Source organism: Bufo gargarizans, chromosome 5 (genome assembly GCF_014858855.1).
Source record: "Bufo gargarizans isolate SCDJY-AF-19 chromosome 5, ASM1485885v1, whole genome shotgun sequence".
Classification (NCBI taxonomy): domain Eukaryota; kingdom Metazoa; phylum Chordata; class Amphibia; order Anura; family Bufonidae; genus Bufo; species Bufo gargarizans.
In genome coordinates, this window is record NC_058084.1 from 368,192,645 (window position 1) to 368,211,831 (window position 19,187).

The following is a 19,187-nucleotide window of genomic DNA, read 5'->3' on the forward strand; positions in this document are numbered from 1 at the left end:
CCTCTAGAACCATCACCGCTACCACCTCCTCCTGTTGTTGTGGATGGTAATCTGGAGTTTCAAATATCCAGAATTGTTGATTCTCGTCGGGTCCGCCGCTCTCTTCAGTATCTGGTGCATTGGAGGGGTTACGGTCCCGAGGAAAGAATGTGGGTTCCAGCGTCAGAGGTAAACGCCAACAGGTTGATTCAGGCTTTCCATGCCTCTCATCCGGAGAGACCTGGTCCTGAGTGTCCGGAGGCCCCTCGTGAAAGGGGGGGTACTGTCACGAGGGTGTCAAGAGCCACGTCTGACTCCGTTATACCCGGGGTCAGGAAGTCGCAGCGGGTGGCTGCGCGCTCTATGTCTAAAGATCACAGTGTTTCTTAGTGTTTGTTTTCTGTGTTTGCCTTGCTATCCTTTTTGTCTCACTCAGGGATCCGTAGCTTCTCCTCCTCAGCTGTTTCTTGTCTGCCACTCCCAAACTCCTTATATTCTCCTCTCACACTTCTCTTGTTGCCAGTTATAGAGCTTCCTGCCTGGACATCTATGCTGACCCACTGGAGCTGAGAATCTGGTTGTTGTTCCAGAGTGCTACCCTCCGGATCCCTGTTGGGCTTTTGTTGTCTCCTGTTGTTGCCCACCTGGGATTATATGTTTAGTTTGTATTGTCTGTCCTCCCCTTGGTGTTTTCCTTTAGAGCTAGTGGTGCGGACTAGTGTTCCCACCGCCCTGTTCACTATCTAGGGCTCATCCTAGGGAAAGCCAGGGTTTTAGGCACGTGATCGGCGTACGGGTGAGGAACCCGTCTAGGGACGACAGGGCAGCCAGGCGCCAGCCGCAAGGTGAGTCAGGGGTCACCACCTTCCCTCTCACTAGGGCAGGGCCTCCCTCTTTTCCTCCCTCCATGTCACGTATGTGACAGTTACGCCGATCGTGATATACAGACATCCCTTCGGAAACATCTGTCTCATTCAGTAGCTATATCACTAAACGAGAGAGATGATTTTTTTGTTCTGATAACCATGACCTCTACAGTGGGGTAGATAATTAATTACACATTTACACACAAGGTTTTAAGAAAATAAACCATTTTTAATATAATAACATTATCAAACTTTTAAAGCACTGGAATAATTAGAATGAAAAAACTGCACATAAATTATTCACACCCATACACTGCGAAGACTATGGACAAATTTGACTGCTAGCTATGTTAGCTGTGACATCACCTCATCAGAATGCGCTGCGCAGGAACACGCATCTCACTGTTGCAGCCGATTGCGCGTCACTTTGTGATCACATTGGCTGATTTGATAGAATGGCAAATCTGACAGAAAATCAGACTTGTGACAGCTCTGAACACTGTGATCAATGTTCGACAGGAGCTGCCTGACAGCCTTCTCTGAATCCATGAGTGGCCTGACAGCCTTCTCTGAATCCAGGAGCGGCCTGACAGCCTTCTCTAAATCCAGGAGCGGCCTGACAGCCTTCTCTAAATCCAGGAGCGGCCTGACAGCCTTCTCTGAATCCAGGAGCGGCCTGACAGCCTTCTCTGAATCCAGGAGCGGCCTGACAGCCTTCTCTGAATCCAGGAGCGGCCTGACAGCCTTCTCTGAATCCAGGAACTGCCTGACAGCCTTCTCTGAATCCAGGAGCTGCCTGACAGCCTTCTCTGAATCCAGGAGCTGCCTGACAGCCTTCTCTGAATCCAGGAGCTGCCTGACAGCCTTCTCTGAATCCAGGAGCTGCCTGACAGCCTTCTCTGAATCCAGGAGCTGCCTGACAGCCTTCTCTGAATCCAGGAGCTGCCTGACAGCCTTCTCTGAATCCAGGAGCTGCCTGACAGCCTTCTCTGAATCCAGGAGCTGCCTGACAGCCTTCTCTGAATCCAGGAGCTGCCTGACAGCCTTCTCTGAATCCAGGAGCTGCCTGACAGCCTTCTCTGAATCCAGGAGCTGCCTGACAGCCTTCTCTGAATCCAGGAGCTGCCTGACAGCCTTCTCTGAATCCAGGAGCTGCCTGACAGCCTTCTCTGAATCCAGGAGCTGCCTGACAGCCTTCTCTGAATCCAGGAGCTGCCTGACAGCCTTCTCTGAATCCAGGAGCTGCCTGACAGCCTTCTCTGAATCCAGGAGCGGCATGGCAGCCTTCTCTGAATCCAGGAGCGGCCTGACAGCCTTCTCCGAATCCATGAGCGGCCTGACAGCCTTCTCCGAATCCAGGAGCGGCCTGACAGCCTTCTCTGAATCCAGGAGCGGCCTGACAGCCTTCTCCGAATCCATGAGCGGCCTGACAGCCTTCTCTGAATCCAGGAGCTGCCTGACAGCCTTCTCTGAATCCAGGAGCTGCCTGACAGCCTTCTCTGAATCCAGGAGCTGCCTGACAGCCTTCTCTGAATCCAGGAGCTGCCTGACAGCCTTCTCTGAATCCAGGAGCTGCCTGACAGCCTTCTCTGAATCCAGGAGCGGCATGACAGCCTTCTCTGAATCCAGGAGCGGCATGACAGCCTTCTCTGAATCCAGGAGCGGCATGACAGCCTTCTCTGAATCCAGGAGCTGCCTGACAGCCTTCTTTGAATCCAGGAGCGGCCTGACAGCCTTCTCTGAATCCAGGAGCGGCCTGGCAGCCTTCTCCGAATCCAGGAGCGGCCTGACAGCCTTCTCTGAATCCAGGAGCTGCCTGACAGCCTTCTCTGAATCCAGGAGCGGCATGACAGCCTTCTCTGAATCCAGGAGCTGCCTGACAGCCTTCTCTGAATCCAGGAGCTGCCTGACAGCCTTCTCTGAATCCAGGAGCTGCCTGACAGCCTTCTCTGAATCCAGGAGCTGCCTTACAGCCTTCTCTGAATCCAGGAGCGGCCTGACAGCCTATGAAGGATCAGACAGCTCCTGAGCTTCGGTTCACTTGCTTGTCAGCCGACTCAGCAAGTGAATCGAAGATTTGATTCATAAATTGAATCTTTTGAATGAACTGATTCATTTAAAAGATTCAAACTTCCCACCTCTACTCCAGAGTGGAGATCACAGCCTGAAACCGGCATTTTTATTTTTCTGCAGAGACTAACCAATAGGAGCTCTTGCCGGCAAGGGACCACAAATGTGCCAAGGGGTTAAACTTAGTTCTTTTAAATATTGTTTAAACATACCATCTAGATTTCCTGGATTCAACAGAACCTCCCCAGGTTCTTTGCACTGTCCTGTTATTGAAAACATCATTTGTCCAGAAAAAAGTACGTGATATCAAACCAAAAAGATATGGTCATCACATTACAAAAGCATGGGTGTCAATAGGGAGTTGAGCCTCTTTTTGTGGCAATAAGAGCATCCACTGCAATCTGGGAAGGCTTTCCACAAGATTTTTGAATGTACCTTTGGGAATTTGTGCTCAGATGGCCAATAGAAGATAAAATCTAAAAAGACGATGACACACTTGCAAGTTTTTGAGGCTACTTGGACCTCCTCCAAGATGCCTGAAGAAGAGGCCCGGGTAACGTCAAAAGCTTGCAATTGTGTCATCTTTAAGTTAGCCATTAAAAGGTATTAACCACTGAAGAATCTCTATTTATTTATTTATTTTTTACTGGCTAACACTGTACAAATATATAATTTATTCAAAGCAGTAAATGGTTCGAGCAGCTCTTGCCTGCCAAGGATTCCAATGTTGAAGCACGGAACAGCTCCTTCACCCGAACTGGGAGCAAGTACAGCAATATGTGAAAAAGAAAGGTTTGTCCAGCTTGTCTTGGTGGTAATCCAAAGGCTCTTTATTTGATATTCAGTATAAAAACATCCAGGTACAGGAATGCAAAGTCTACGCGTTTCGGGCAGAAAGCAGTTTTAGCCCTTACTCATGACTGTTTCAAATACACTGCAAGGTTTACCTTTATAGGAGGGAGGAGGGGTATTTTCTCCGGCCAAAAAACGTAAGAGGGACTGAACTGATGCATCCTGAACGAAATGCATTAGGATAAAACTGATACGTTTTTTTCCGGTATTGAGCTCCTGTGATGGAAAAAAAAAACACTACTGTGAAAGTACCCTAATTGGCCGTTGCGCGGTTCTTGCCTGCAGCTGTCCGTGACCTGACCGAATCACGACTGCGCCATGTGGTTGTACCCTTACTAGAATGACACCTCAGAAAACACATTGTAAGCTTTTCTGTTCCTTATGATTCTCTCTACGGTCTATTACTATGATATACATATTCAGTATGCTACATTTTGACTGTGATATGCAAACCTGTCAGATTTTATATGTACATTTTACTGGCAATTCTCGCACAATATTATGTTCTGCTGACATTTTACTATGTCTAAAGGAATAGCATCAAACTCAAAAATGGTTTAGAAGAAGGCTGTTTAGGAACATCATTGCTAAGAATCTATATAGGGACTTTGAGTGTCAGGAATGTGTCATATTTTTGTCTTATCGTTTTTTAGTACATATTTAATTTCTCTGATCAGTAAGTGTACTGGCAACCTGGAAGCATGGTACATGGTCTGTATGCGACACAGGGACAACTGCTCTGCCCCTTGTTTAGCCAATCTTCATTTCAAGACAGCGTCTCGTTACAAAAGATAAGTGCAATGACCTTGCATCTCGAAGAACAGTCGCTATCAGGCTGTGTTCACATGACATTTGTCCCACTTTTAACATATACACATAAAGTATAGATCAAATAGATGCCTCAGACAGATTGGGTTCCACTGGAAAAAATACTGTATCCGTTTAACGTATACATTTTTTGCTGGACTATACAGGATGGAAAACCGTAGTGTAGTATGAGCCGTCTGCTAATTCTTTAAAATAGAAACAAACTTTTGTGCAAATTCCGTCTGAAATCAGTTTTTATGCCGGATTCTTTTAGGCAGATTGGTCTGGGTTTACTGGATTTATAGCGATTTGTTACAAAATACAAATTCGTAAGAAATCAAATCTGTTGTCAAACTGCCGAATTGAATTTTTACCCAGTGTAACAGCTGAGTACAACTGCTTCTAGCCACAATAAAAAGCGTGATGATGGGCTGTGATGAATCTAATCTATCTATGGCTGTCACTTGGAGTCTGTGGTTGCTATTTGCATTGTGCTCTCTGTTATAGGCCTGCAGCTGTCACTGGCATTGTTGGGCCTATGGCTGCCATTATTATACTATAACTGGAGGCACTCCATATGCACTGTCAATGGAAACACCCTGATGGTACTATTGAGGGCACTAGGATACAATCATTTTGGGGCACTCAGAAGTATAATTGGGGGTAGTATGAAAACACTAGTAAAGAATAAAAAGTAAAAAAAATATAATAATAATAATATATGCATATGTTTTACAACAACAGTTAATGGCCTAGGGCAGTGATGGCGAACCTTTTAGAGACCGAATGCCCAAACTGCAACCCAAAACCCACATAGTTATCGCAAAGTGTCAACACGGCAATTTACCCTGAATCCTACAGTCCAGTATAGTGTATCTTCCATGTACTTTATCATTTAGCTATAATAGCCTGCCTGCATTCAGTGCGCTGCCTGTGCTGTTCATAGTGCGCCCTGCGCTGAGGAATGGCAGGAGAATTCTAATGCATACTGCTAAACCATAGACTTTTTTCAGGGTGCGGGTGCCCACAGAGAGGGCTCTGGGTGCCGCCTCTGGCACCCGTGCCATAGGTTCACCACCACGGGCCTAGGGGGACTAGTTTCATCAAAATGAAGGCACTTTTTCCAGTGTCTGTATATTTAAAAAAAAATCTGTGTCTGTGATTATTTTGAAGCTGCAGGAGCTTGTGAAGGTTATTGTAATTGCAATTATCTTTAATTTACACCCGTCAGTAAATTCTGTTAACGTGTTCAAATCAGTATACTGAGCAGTAGATAGGTATAAATTATATTCTTTTATGATTTGTAATGGACTTCTAATGTGTTCGTAAAAAAAATATTGCCTGTCCATGAATTGTGTGTAGGTTGTCCAGAAAAAAAGGAAAAAAAATTAGGTTAGCAATCCTGGTTCCATACCACTGCTCGATTCAAAGCTTAAGATACATCACCTAAAGCAGTGTTCCTCAACTCCAGTCCTCAGGGTCCACCTACCGGTCATGATTTGAGAATATCCTACTGATTGAATGCATGTGGTAAGTCCTGATGCACTGACACTAACTCTATCACCAGCTCAATACTAAGGAAATCCTGAGAACACGACCGGAAGGTCGGCCCCGAGGACTGGAGTTGAGGAACACTGACCTAAAGGACAGCACTAGACTAGCTGCTTGACTCACAGGGGAAGCTTTATCATAATCTTATACCGGCCAAACAATGGCAATGTATGGCAGTATGGTGCAATTGGGGACTACAGTTACATAGCCCTTTATCATAATCTTATACCGGCCAAACAATGGCAATGTATGGCAGTATGGTGCAATTGGGGACTACAGGTATGTAGCCCTTTATCATAATCTTATACCAGCCAAACAATGGCAATGTATGGCAGTATGGTGCAATTAGGGACTCAGGTATGTAGCCCTTTATCATAATCTTATACCAGCCAAACAATGGCAATGTATGGCAGTATGGTGCAATTGGGGACTACAGGTATGTAGCCCTTTATCATAATCTTATACCAGCCAAACAATGGCAATGTATGGCAGTATGGTGCAATTAGGGACTCAGGTATGTAGCACTTTATCATAATCTTATACCAGCCAAACAATGGCAATGTATGGCAGTATGGTGCAATTAGGGACTCAGGTATGTAGCACTTTATCATAATCTTATACCAGCCAAACAATGGCAATGTATGGCAGTATGGTGCAATTAGGGACTCAGGTATGTAGCACTTTATCATAATCTTATACTAGCCAAACAATGGCAATGTATGGCAGTATGGTGCAATTAGGGACTCAGGTATGTAGTCCTTTATCATAATCTTATACTGGCACCACACAGTAAGAGATATTATAAGCGGTACACGTTAAATTAGAAAATCAATTCTTAGCCTGAAGGAACGTTACTAACAAAAATAATAAATAATTTATTCAGACTAAATCAATGGGTATAGATAAAATCAGGCATACAGGAAATCAGCAGTGTGGAGAGGGATCAGGTAATAGTCCATCCGGCACTCTGAAAGCCTGACTACGTGACCTGTGTATATACGACGAACATCCAGTGTTGGAACACACTGACTGACGTTAAGCCTATTTGCACAGGATGTGGTAGATACAGCACTCAACACAGGGACTGGCACTATTGATCCAATCCCCTGGTATTTACAATTGCTAGTGTGTATATAGCAATGTGGTGGATTGACAACACAGTGGGTCCTGGTGGACCCTACCACTGCTCCCCTAGTGGATGAGTGATGCGTCTGCTTGAGTGCGCTCACACATCGACAGTGATGTGATCAAAGTATCACTATTAGTTCCTGCCCTATTTAGTGAGCCTAAGTGACATCGCAATTCGCTCTACGCGTTTCAAAATGACAGGTCAGTTTCATGTATCATCAGGAGCGAGCTGACTTTATTTCAGTGTCAATTCAAGTAAAACACTGCACTGTAGCGTGCGTCCATCGTCGCTGTGATGGCCGTATGCGGCCAGCCACACGCCGGGTATAAGTAATCTAGGACCCGCCCCCCCAGGAGGGTGGGTGCCGGCTCTGATATCCAATCAGGGACAGAAGCGCATCCACTGACACGCTCCCTGACGATAACGTCGCACAGTCCAGCGTCATACCCTTGCGAGGAGGAGCATAGCTATGCTCAGTTGTAAGGGGGGATATTCAGATGCGGTCTTTGAATAATCAAGTGACAGCGCTTACAGAAGCAGATCAGGGTATATCAAAGAGGCCTATACAGAGGAGGCACCATCAATAAATGCTTGGGTAATCCAAACAGACAACACATTGACTGAAATAAGTGACTTTGGGGGGCAATCCAGATGTGCTGAGGGTCCAGGGGATTGAGCATATTGCGACATCCATTCGCGGAGGGGACATTGATGTGTCATTGCTCAGCAATGAGACAGAATGGATTTTTAAATTAGACACTGTTCAAAGGACTCAACGAGGCGCTTTTGTTTGCCTGCTTCATCTAAGGCATCCATGGACTAGTATATGTAGTCCATCTCTCTATCAGTGTGATTCTGGGCTTTATTCATACTATGCGTCTCTTTGATGTAAGCCATCATGCCGCATATATTGCGGAGCGGTGACCTTATCAAAGTCACTTATTTCAATCAATGTGTTGTCTGTTTGGATTACCCAAGCATTTATTGATGGTACCCCCTCTGTATAGGCCTCTTTGATATACCCTGATCTGCTTCTGTATATACACAGGTCACGTAGTCAGGCTTTCAGAGTGCCGGATGGACTATTACCTGATCCCTCTCCGCACTGCTGATTTCCTGTATGCCTGATTTTATCTATACCCATTGATTTAGTCTGAATAAATGATTTATTATTTTTGTTAGTAACGTTCCTTCAGGCTGAGAATTGATAATCTTATACCGGCCAAACAATGGCAATGTATGGCAGTATGGTGCAATTAGGGACTGCCAGTATAAAAAAAAACAAGCAGCCCTTCCAGTGCTGCCGGTCCAGTGCTCCTGATGGTGCTGCAGCAATGAAGTGCCGAACTACTACAAGTGACTGCTACAGCCAATCAGTGGCCTCAGCAGTCACATAGATGAGTACTACCACACAAGTGCTAAACAAGTCATTGTATTTATTCAATTGTTTGAAAATCTTAAAGGGGTTGTCTCACGAAAAATATTCTTCCTTTTTAAACCAGCATCTGAATCTGAATACTTTGTAACTGCATGCAATTAAAAATGTAGTACAGCCAATGAGCTACATATTCACTGAACTCTATCTGTCTAGCCATTTGCTCTTTTTCTAAATTCTCTGTCCATCTCACCGAGATGGCCGCACATGCTCAGTTCCATCCTTCAACTGCCACCAGCTGCGCTAGAAAGGATACTCCCTTCAGAAAGGACACGCCCCCTGAGCTGCCAGCTTGAAAAAAATGTAGCAGAACAACTGGAGCAATAATTGGGGAGATCTCTGGATCCATGTGAGGTACTGGGCTGGTTCTAGGTTTGTTAGAAAGAGATTGTCATGTGCTATATGATGTCTGATGTTAATGTTTTACATTGGTCATAGTTTAAGCCCTTTAAAACCACAAGAGTTCAGAAAAAAAATCTGTTAAATATTTTAGGACATTTACACATATTAAGAGCACACGATTCGATGTATTGAATTTCTTAATAAACAAGCATACCCATAAATGTTACATATCACGCTCGTACTCACATAAGCATGGCAATGACCATATTTCACAGTATTTTTGTTAGCCTCTATGAAATATTTTTGTGCTCGCTTTCTCTCTCTCTCCAGTTTTTTCTCCAGGGCAATCTGACAAGAGGATAAGCTGTCCATGTATCTCATCATGACATCTGAAATTAAAGCGCAAACTTCTACTATGTCCGGGCGAAGTTCTGCATCTGAGGTCAAGCACCTGTGGGTAAGTATACTGAGTCAGCGATACGTGTAATAAATAGATTTTACTCATATTATATTAATAGCACAACACCTTCATGCAGCAGAGCATGGCTTTCCTCTGGTAAAAAATGTATTAGTTTATCACTCCCTCTGCTCTCAGTCACGAGTCAGTAATATATCATCAATCATTTCAGAAAGTGTGCAAATTTTCAAGCTAAACAGCACATTTCCTGTGAATATGACACTTTTGTTGGCGGCATATGCATTACGGAATCTGATATCCTACTGGATCTTTTCCATTTTAACCCTTACCACGTGTGCTATTACATCCTAAGTGTACATTCACACGAACTTAAGCCACCCGTGCCTGGGATGCGGACCGCAAATCGCGCTCTGCAATGCACGGGCACCGGCCGTGTTAATCCTGTATTGAGGTGTGGACCTATTCACTTGATCCGCAATAGACAGCAAAAGATTGGCCATCTTTTGCAGTGTAGAGGCACGGACTAAGAAGCCCACAGAAGCACTTCTGTGGGCTTCCGATCTATGCCTCTGCTCCGCACCGTGCCGTATCTTGAGGATGTTGAACCGATTCAAGTCAATGGGTCCGCATCTATGATACAGGATTCACACAGACGGTGCCTGTATAGTCCGCAATACGGCATGGACAGCCTACGGTCGTATGAATGGACCCTAACTGTGATCCTCAACCAGGGGCCCAATAGCAAATTTTAGAATAGGCCCCCAGTGAGATTTTTGAAGTCATCGATCACTACTTTTTTAGATCTTTGGTAAACTGTATGGATGCTAAAGCACAGTAGAGAAGAGCAAGTATCCCCTCACTGTGCGGTATATAACAGGTTTACAACTAGGTTGTATACCCTGTTGACCAATCTCCTTTTCCAACACTGGAAAGTGGAATTTTTAATAAAAAGGTTGTGCTCTGCCCAGTGGCGGATCCGGGGGGGGGCAACGGGGCAATTGCCCCCCCCCCCCCCCCCCCCCGAGCTGGCGGCGGGCAGCAGCGGAGCACAGGGAGATGAGCGCTTCCATTGTGGAAGCGCTCATCTCCAGTCATCTGTATAGCCGTCCTCAGGACAGCGATACAGATGCCTGCCTGTGCTGCGGCAGGGAAGGGAGAGGCGTGTCCCTTTCCCTTCCTCTGATAGGCTGCCGGCCTAGTGCCTGCAGCCTATCAGAGGCCGGCGCAGGCTGAGCCATACAGCGTGGGACACAGGCCAGAAGAGGCCTGCATCGCATCGCTGACATGGAGGTAAGTATGTGTGTTTTTATTTTTTTTTCATTATATACAATACTTTTACTGGCACCTGGGGGCTGTTATTACTGGCAAAGGGGGGCTCTTATTACTGGGGGCTCTTATTCCTGGCAAAGGGGGGCTCTTATTACTGGCAAAGGGGGGCTCTTATTACTGGGGGCTCTTATTCCTGGCAAAGCGGTGCTCTTATTACTGGGGGCTCTTATTACTGGCAAAGGGGGGCTCTAATTACTGGGGGCTCTTATTAGTGGCAAAGGAGGGCTCTAATTACTGGGGGGCTCTTATTACTGGGGGCTGTTATTACACTGTGTAGTCTGTTCTATAAGCACCATTGTTTTGTGGCGGCGGACAGAAAATAATCTGAAAGTGCCCCTCCCGAGACCAGGCTCTGGATCCGCCACTGGCTCTGCCTTGCCATACTTACCTGACTAAAAAGTGGAACATGTGCTTTATAAATATGGTGCTGTGCCTTAACACAATGGTTTTAAATGTATTTATACTAGACAACTGGCATAAGATAAATCTCACATATACAACTATAAATCTTCAGATTCTGACTGCTCATTACATGATAAGCTGCCACCGGCCACCATACAGGGAGCTCCATGTATGTGAATGTATGCAGTTACAATTGAATGCAACAGAAGCTGTAAAAATGTATTTGCCCTGAGCTCCCCCTAGAGATGGCCAAAAGAAAATGCCATGAATCTATGCTGGGAAACATGAGAAGAAGTTCAGTGATTGTCTTTCTCTCATTAAAATCCCTTAAAGGGGTTCTGCAGTTCTTTTAAACTGTAGATCTTTCCTCTGGATAGATCATCAGCATCTGATCGGCGGGGGTCCGACACCCAGGACCCCCGTCGATCAGCTTCTCGAGAAGACAGCGGCACTGGCAGAAGCGCCGCGGCCTTCTTGCTGTTTACCGCAGGCCCAGTGACGTCATCACTAGCATCACTGGCATGGGCGGGGCTAAACTCTGTTTAAGTGAACAGAGCTTAGCCCCGCCCAGGCCAGTGATACTAGTCGTGACGTCACTGGGCCTAGGAGCAGCTCAGCCCCATAGAAGTAAATGGGGCTGAGCGGTGATACCAAGCACAACCGCTAAACACTGTATGGCGCTGTACTTGATGAGCCGAGAGAAGGCTGCGGTGCTACTGAGTACCCCGGTGCCTTCTCAAACAGCTGATCGGTGGGGGTATAGGACCCCCCACAACCAGATACTGATGACCTATCCCGAGGATATCTAGGAGAACCTCTTTAAGACAAAGAGGTAAGCTATACTAATCAGATAAACAAGAAGAAGAAGCACAAAGAGAAAGCAAAAAGATAACATTTCGTTTGATGGCACCTAGCAGAAATTAAGTCTATATATCTCAGTCATTTCAGTATAATGAAGAATTACAAATGACATTTTCTCATTTAATGTTTACAGCATCAATTAGAAAACTTCTCATTTTTCTTGAAACAATCATTGTGGTGTTTTTTTTTTTTTGTGAGTTTATGGATAGAACCTGTACACCGTGTTTTAGACTTGACAGAAAGGACCCACGTAAATGACATTATGTCCGATCACTCAATTAGCAAGTAAACACTTTCAGTAATTCTGGCGCTCTAATGCATTGTTTTTCTAATGGTGTACGCATAGCCGCAATTGGAAAACATCATTAGAATAATGGTCGGAGGCACTGCTAAACAATTAATGAAGGAAGAAAATATAATGGGTTTGTGCAAATTATTGGAAATACTCAGCTAAAGTGAGGAACCTACAGTTATAAATGTATTACGTGTGTACACGGTAGGTGAGGTCAGCCCTAGAGCACTGCTTTGGGGTACTACACTTTGGGGCAAGGCAAAATATTACTCTAAGGCCTCTTTCCCACGGGTGTGTGCGCCCCGTTGCCGTATTGAGGACCGCATTTGCGGATCCGCAATACACGGGTGCCGTTCCATGGGCATTCCGCATCATGGATGCGGGCCCATTCACTTCAATGGGTCCGCAAATCCGGAGATGAGGAATGGTGCGGAACGGAAGCACAGAACAGAACCCTACAGAAGCACTACGGAGTGCTTCCGTGGGGTTTCGTCCCGTACTTGCGTTCCGCAAAAAGATAGAACATGTCCTATCTTTTTGCGGAACGGGGGATCGCGGACCCATTCAAGTGGGTCCGCGATCCGCTGCGGCTGCCCCATGGACTGTGCTCGTGCATTGCGGCCCGCATTTTGCGGGCAGCAGCATGACCACGGGGTGCACACACCCATGGGAAAGAGGCCTTAAAGTGAATCTTCACATTTCTAGGTTCAAAATGTTGTACTCATCAATGTCTAACGTCTAAGAGTTTGGTTACTCTATTACAAAGCTACAAAAGCTTGAATTGTTTAGTATATAGAATTACCAGCATCCAATAAGCCCCCTAATGGCAGCAACAAGCAGCCAGAATGTCAGACTTAGGGTCAATTCACACGTCTGTATGTGTTTTGCAAATTGCGGATCCGCAAAACACAAACACCAGCAATATGCGTTACGCATTTTGCGAACCGCACATCCTCGGCAATCTCTTAGAAAATGCCTTTTCTTGTCCGCAATCGCGGACAAGAATAGGACATGTTCTATTTTTGTGTGGAACGGAAGTACGGATGTGGACAGCACATTCCGGCCACATTGAAAATGAATGGGTCCGCACCTGTTCTGCAAAATTGCGCAACGGATGCAGACCCATTTTGTGGACGTGTGAATGGACCCTAACGCTGGGTTCACACCTGAGCGTTCTGAAAGGAGCGCTCTGTATGCGCGTTTGTACCAGCGTTTACAATCACGCATACAGAGACAAGCGAACGCCCATTGTCGCGCGTTCCCGAAAGTCTATGTACGGGAACACGCGACAAAACGCCCCAAAGAAGCTCAAGAACTTTTTTGAGCATAGGGCGTTTTTCAGCGCGATCGTACGCGCTGTAAAACGCTCAAGTGTGAACTAGGGCCATAGGGAAGCATTGGTTTTCATGTGTTGAGCGTTTTACAGCGCGTTTCCCTGAGTTGTCACCTGTGTCAGATGTTTTAATGAGGGTAGGCTTTCAGGCACTTGATATAAAATTTTAATGATGAGGAATTGAAACAAATGGTGTATTATAAAAGTGAGTAACTTTTTATCATGCAACAGGGTTTTTCAGGTGTTCGATATTGATGGCCTATCCACAAAATAGGTCATCGACATCTTATTGGTGGGGTTTAAACTCTAATCACCCCTGTTGATCAGCTATTTGAAGAGGCCATGACACTCACAGCTAACTAAAGACAGCGCTGTACATAGTATGCTGGCTGTACTTGATATTGCAGCCCATGCCCATTCGCTTGAATGAGACTCAGCATTAACTAGGCCATGTGATCGCTGGACGTGACGTCACCAACCTAGAAAGAGGCTGAAGCAACCACCAAATTGCGGAATGCACATTGCCGGTGTCCGCGTTTTGCGGATCCGCAAAACATTTAACCACTTCAGCCCCGCTAGGTGAAACCCCCTTCATGACCAGAGCACTTTTTACACTTCGGCACTACACTCCTTTCACCGTTTATCGCTCGGTCATGCAACTTACCACCCAAATGAATTTTACCTCCTTTTCTTCTCACTAATGGAGCTTTCATTTGGTGGTATTTTATTGCTGCTGACATTTTTACTTTTTTTGTTATTAATCAAAATGTAACGATTTTTTTGCAAAAAAATGACATTTTTCACTTTCAGCTGTAAAATTTTGCAAAAAAAACGACATCCATATATAAATTTTTCGCCAAATTTATTGTTCTACATGTCTTTGATAAAAAAAAAATGTTTGGGCAAAAAAAAAATGGTTTGGGTAAAAGTTATAGCATTTACAAACTATGGTACAAAAATGTGAATTTCCGCTTTTTGAAACAGCTCTGACTTTCTGAGCACCTGTCATGATTCCTGAGGTTCTACAATGCCCAAACAGTAGAAAACCCCCACAAATGACCCCATTTCGGAAAGTAGACACCCTAAGGTATTCTCTGATGGGCATAGTGAGTTCATAGAACTTTTTATTTTTTGTCACAAGTTAGCGGAAAATGATGATGATTTTATTTTTTATTTTTTTTCTTACAAAGTCTCATATTCCACTAACTTGCGACAAAAAATAAAAAATTCTAGGAACTCGCCATGCCCCTTACGGAATACCTTGGGGTGTCTTCTTTCCAAAATGGGGTCACTTGTGGCGTAGTTATACTGCCCTGGCAATTTAGGGGCCCAAATGTGTGAGAAGAACTTTGCAATCAAAATGTGTAAAAAATGACCGGTGAAATCCGAAAGGTGCACTTTGGAATATGTGCCCCTTTGCCCACCTTGGCAGCAAAAAAGTGTCACACATCTGGTATCGCCGTACTCAGGAGAAGTTGGGGAATGTGTTTTGGGGTGTCATTTTACATATACCCATGCTGGGTGAGAAAAATATCTTGGTCAAATGCCAACTTTGTATAAAAAAAATGGGAAAAGTTGTCTTTTGCCAAGATATTTCTCTCATCCAGCATGGGTATATGTAAAATGACACCCCAAAACACATTCCCCAACTTCTCCTGAGTACGGCAATACCAGATGTGTCACACTTTTTTGCTGCCAAGGTGGGCAAAGGGGCACATATTCCAAAGTGCACCTTTCAGATTTTGCAGGCCATTTTTTACACATTTTGATTGCAAGGTACTTCTCACACATTTGGGCCCCTAAATTGCCAGGGCAGTATAACTACGCCACAAGTGACCCCATTTTGGAAAGAAGACACCCCAAGGTATTCCGTGAGGGGCATGGCGAGTTCCTAGAATTTTTTATTTTTTGTCACAAGTTAGCGGAAAATGATGATTTTTTTTTTTTTCTCTTTTTTCCTTACAAAGTCTCATATTCCACTAACTTGCGACAAAAAATAAAAAATTCTAGGAACTCGCCATGCCCCTCACGGAATACCTTGGGGTGTCTTCTTTCCAAAATGGGGTCACTTGTGGCGTAGTTATACTGCCCTGGCAATTTAGGGGCCCAAATGTGTGAGAAGTACCTTGCAATCAAAATGTGTAAAAAATGGCCTGCAAAATCTGAAAGGTGCACTTTGGAATATGTGCCCCTTTGCCCACCTTGGCAGCAAAAAAGTGTGACACATCTGGTATCGCCGTACTCAGGAGAAGTTGGGGAATGTGTTTTGGGGTGCCATTTTACATATAACCATGCTGGGTGAGAGAAATATCTTGGCAAAAGACAACTTTTCCTATTTTTTTATACAAAGTTGGCATTTGACCAAGATATTTTTCTCACCCAGCATGGGTATATGTAAAATGACACCCCAAAACACATTCCCCAACTTCTCCTGAGTACGGCGATACCAGATGTGTGACACTTTTTTGCAGCCTAGATGCGCAAAGGGGCCCAAATTCCTTTTAGGAGGGCATTTTTAGACATTTGGATCCCAGACTTCTTCTCACACTTTCGGGCCCCTAAAAAGCCAGGGCAGTATAAATACCCCACATGTGACCGCACTTTGGAAAGAAGACACCCCAAGGTATTCAATGAGGGGCCTGGCGAGTTCCTAGAAATTTTTTATTTTTTGCATAAGTTAGCGGAAATTGATTTTTTTGTTTTTTTTCTCACAAAGTCTCACTTTCCGCTAACTTAGGACAAAAATTTCAATCTTTCATGGACTCAATATGCCCCTCAGCGAATACCTTGGGGTGTCTTCTTTCCGAAATGGGGTCACATGTGGGGTATTTATACTGCCCTAGCTTTTTAGGGGCCCTAAAGCGTGAGAAGAAGTCTGCAATATAAATGTCTAAAAATGTTTACGCATTTGGATTCCGTGAGGGGTATGGTGCGTCCATGTGAGATTTTATTTTTTGACACAAGTTAGTAGAATATGAGACTTAGTAAGAAAAAACAAAAACAAAAACAAACAAAAAATTTCCGCTAACTTGTGCCAAAAAAAATGTCTGAATGGAGCCTTACAGGGGGGGGGGGGGGTGATCAATGACAGGGGGGGTGATCAATGACAGGGGGGTGATCAATGACAGGGGGGTGATCACCCATATAGACTCCCGGATCACCCCCCTGTCACTGATCACCCTCCCTGTAAGGCTCCATTCAGACATCCGCATGATTTTTTACGGATCCATGGATACATGGATCGGATCCACAAAACACATGCGGACGTCTGAATGGAGCCTTACAGGGGGGTTATCAATGACAGGGGGTGATCAGGGTGATCACCCCCCTGTCACTGATCACCCCCCCTGTAAGGCTCCATTCAGACATCCGCATGATTTTTTACGGATCCATGGATACATGGATCGGATCCACAAAACACATGCGGACGTCTGAATGGAGCCTTACAGGGGGGTTATCAATGACAGGGGGTGATCAGGGTGATCACCCCCCTGTCACTGATCACCCCCCCTGTAAGGCTCCATTCAGACATCCGCATGATTTTTTACGGATACATGGATACATGGATCGGATCCACAAAACACATGCGGACGTCTGAATGGAGCCTTACAGGGGGGTTATCAATGACAGGGGGTGATCAGGGTGATCACCCCCCTGTCACTGATCACCCCCCCTGTAAGGCTCCATTCAGACATCCGCATGATTTTTTACGGATACATGGATACATGGATCGGATCCACAAAACACATGCGGACGTCTGAATGGAGCCTTACAGGGGGGTTATCAATGACAGGGGGTGATCAGGGTGATCACCCCCCTGTCACTGATCACCCCCCCCGTAAGGATCCATTCAGACATCCGCATGATTTTTTACGGATCCATGGATACATGGATCGGATCCACAAAACACATGCGGACGTCTGAATGGAGCCTTACAGGGGGGTTATCAATGACAGGGGGTGATCAGGGTGATCACCCCCCTGTCACTGATCACCCCCCCTGTAAGGATCCATTCAGACATCCGCATGATTTTTTACGGATCCATGGATACATGGATCGGATCCACAAAACACATGCGGACGTCTGAATGGAGCCTTACAGGGGGGTTATCAATGACAGGGGGTGATCAGGGTGATCAGGGTGATCACCCCCCTGTCACTGATCACCCCCCCCTGTAAGGCTCCATTCAGACATCCGCATGATTTTTTACGGATCCATGGATAGGATCCACAAAACACATGCGGACGTCTGAATGGAGCCTTACAGGGGGGTTATCAATGACAGGGGGTGATCAGGGTGATCACCCCCCTGTCACTGATCACCCCCCCTGTAAGGCTCCATTCAGACATCCGCATGATTTTTTACGGATCTATGGATACATGGATCGGATCCACAAAACACATGCGGACGTCTGAATGGAGCCTTACAGGGGGGTTATCAATGACAGGGGGTGATCAGGGTGATCACCCCCCTTTCACTGATCACCCCCCCTGTAAGGCTCCATTCAGACATCCGCATGATTTTTACGGATCCATGGATACATGGATCGGATCCACAAAACACATGCGGACGTCTGAATGGAGCCTTACAGGGGGGTGATCAATGACAGGGGGGTGATCAGGGAGTGTATATGGGTGATCACCCGCCTGTCATTGATCACCCCCTGTAAGGCTCCATTCAGACGTCCGCATGTGTTTTGCGGATCCGATCCATGTATCCATGGATCCGTAAAAATCATGCGGACGTCTGAATGGAGCCTTACAGGGGGGTGATCAATGACAGGGGGGTGATCAATGACAGGGGGTGATCAGGGAGTGTATATGGGTGATCACCCGCCTGTCATTGATCACCCCCCTGTAAGGCTCCATTCAGACGTCCGCATGTGTTTTGCGGATCCGATCCATGGATCCGTAAAAATCATGCGGACGTCTGAATGGAGCCTTACAGGGGGGTGATCAATGACAGGGGGGTGATCAATGACAGGGGGTGATCAGGGAGTGTATATGGGTGATCACCCGCCTGTCATTGATCACCCCCCTGTAAGGCTCCATTTAGACGTCCGTATGCGTTTTGCGGATCCGATCCATGTATCCGTGGATCCGTAAAAATCATACGGACGTCTGAACGGAGCCTGACAGGGGGGTGATCAATGACAGGGCGGTGATCAATGACAGGGGGGTGATCAGGGAGTTTATATGGGGTGATCATGGGTGATCAGGGGTTTATAAGGGGTTAATAAGTGACGGGGGGGGGGGTGTAGTGTAGTGTAGTGTAGTGTGGTGTTTGGTGCGACTGTACTGACCTACCTGAGTCCTCTGGTGGTCGATCCTAACAAAAGGGACCACCAGAGGACCAGGTAGGAGGTATATTAGACGCTGTTATGTAAACAGCGTCTAATATACCTGTTAGGGGTTAAAAAATTCGGATCTCCAGCCTGCCAGCGAGCGATCGCCGCTGGCAGGCTGGAGATCCACTCGCTTACCTTCCGTTCCTGTGAGTGCGCGCGCCTGTGTGCGCGCGT

The 19,187-nt window shown here is 45.8% G+C and overlaps 1 protein-coding gene across 5 annotated transcripts in view; it reads right to left on the bottom strand.

The window, feature by feature from the left end:
• NEK10 (NIMA related kinase 10) overlaps positions 1 to 19,187 on the bottom strand; it is a 259,563-nt gene that overhangs the window by 89,849 nt on the left and 150,527 nt on the right. For 4 of the 5 annotated variants that reach the window (XM_044293922.1, XM_044293920.1, XM_044293921.1 and 1 more), the window contains exon 26: positions 9,278 to 9,482. In XM_044293922.1, the coding sequence (XP_044149857.1) occupies positions 9,278 to 9,482 (205 nt within the window). Of the gene's footprint in view, positions 1 to 9,277; positions 9,483 to 19,187 lie in introns of those variants that run through there. The other variant, XR_006390017.1, reaches the window with a different exon arrangement.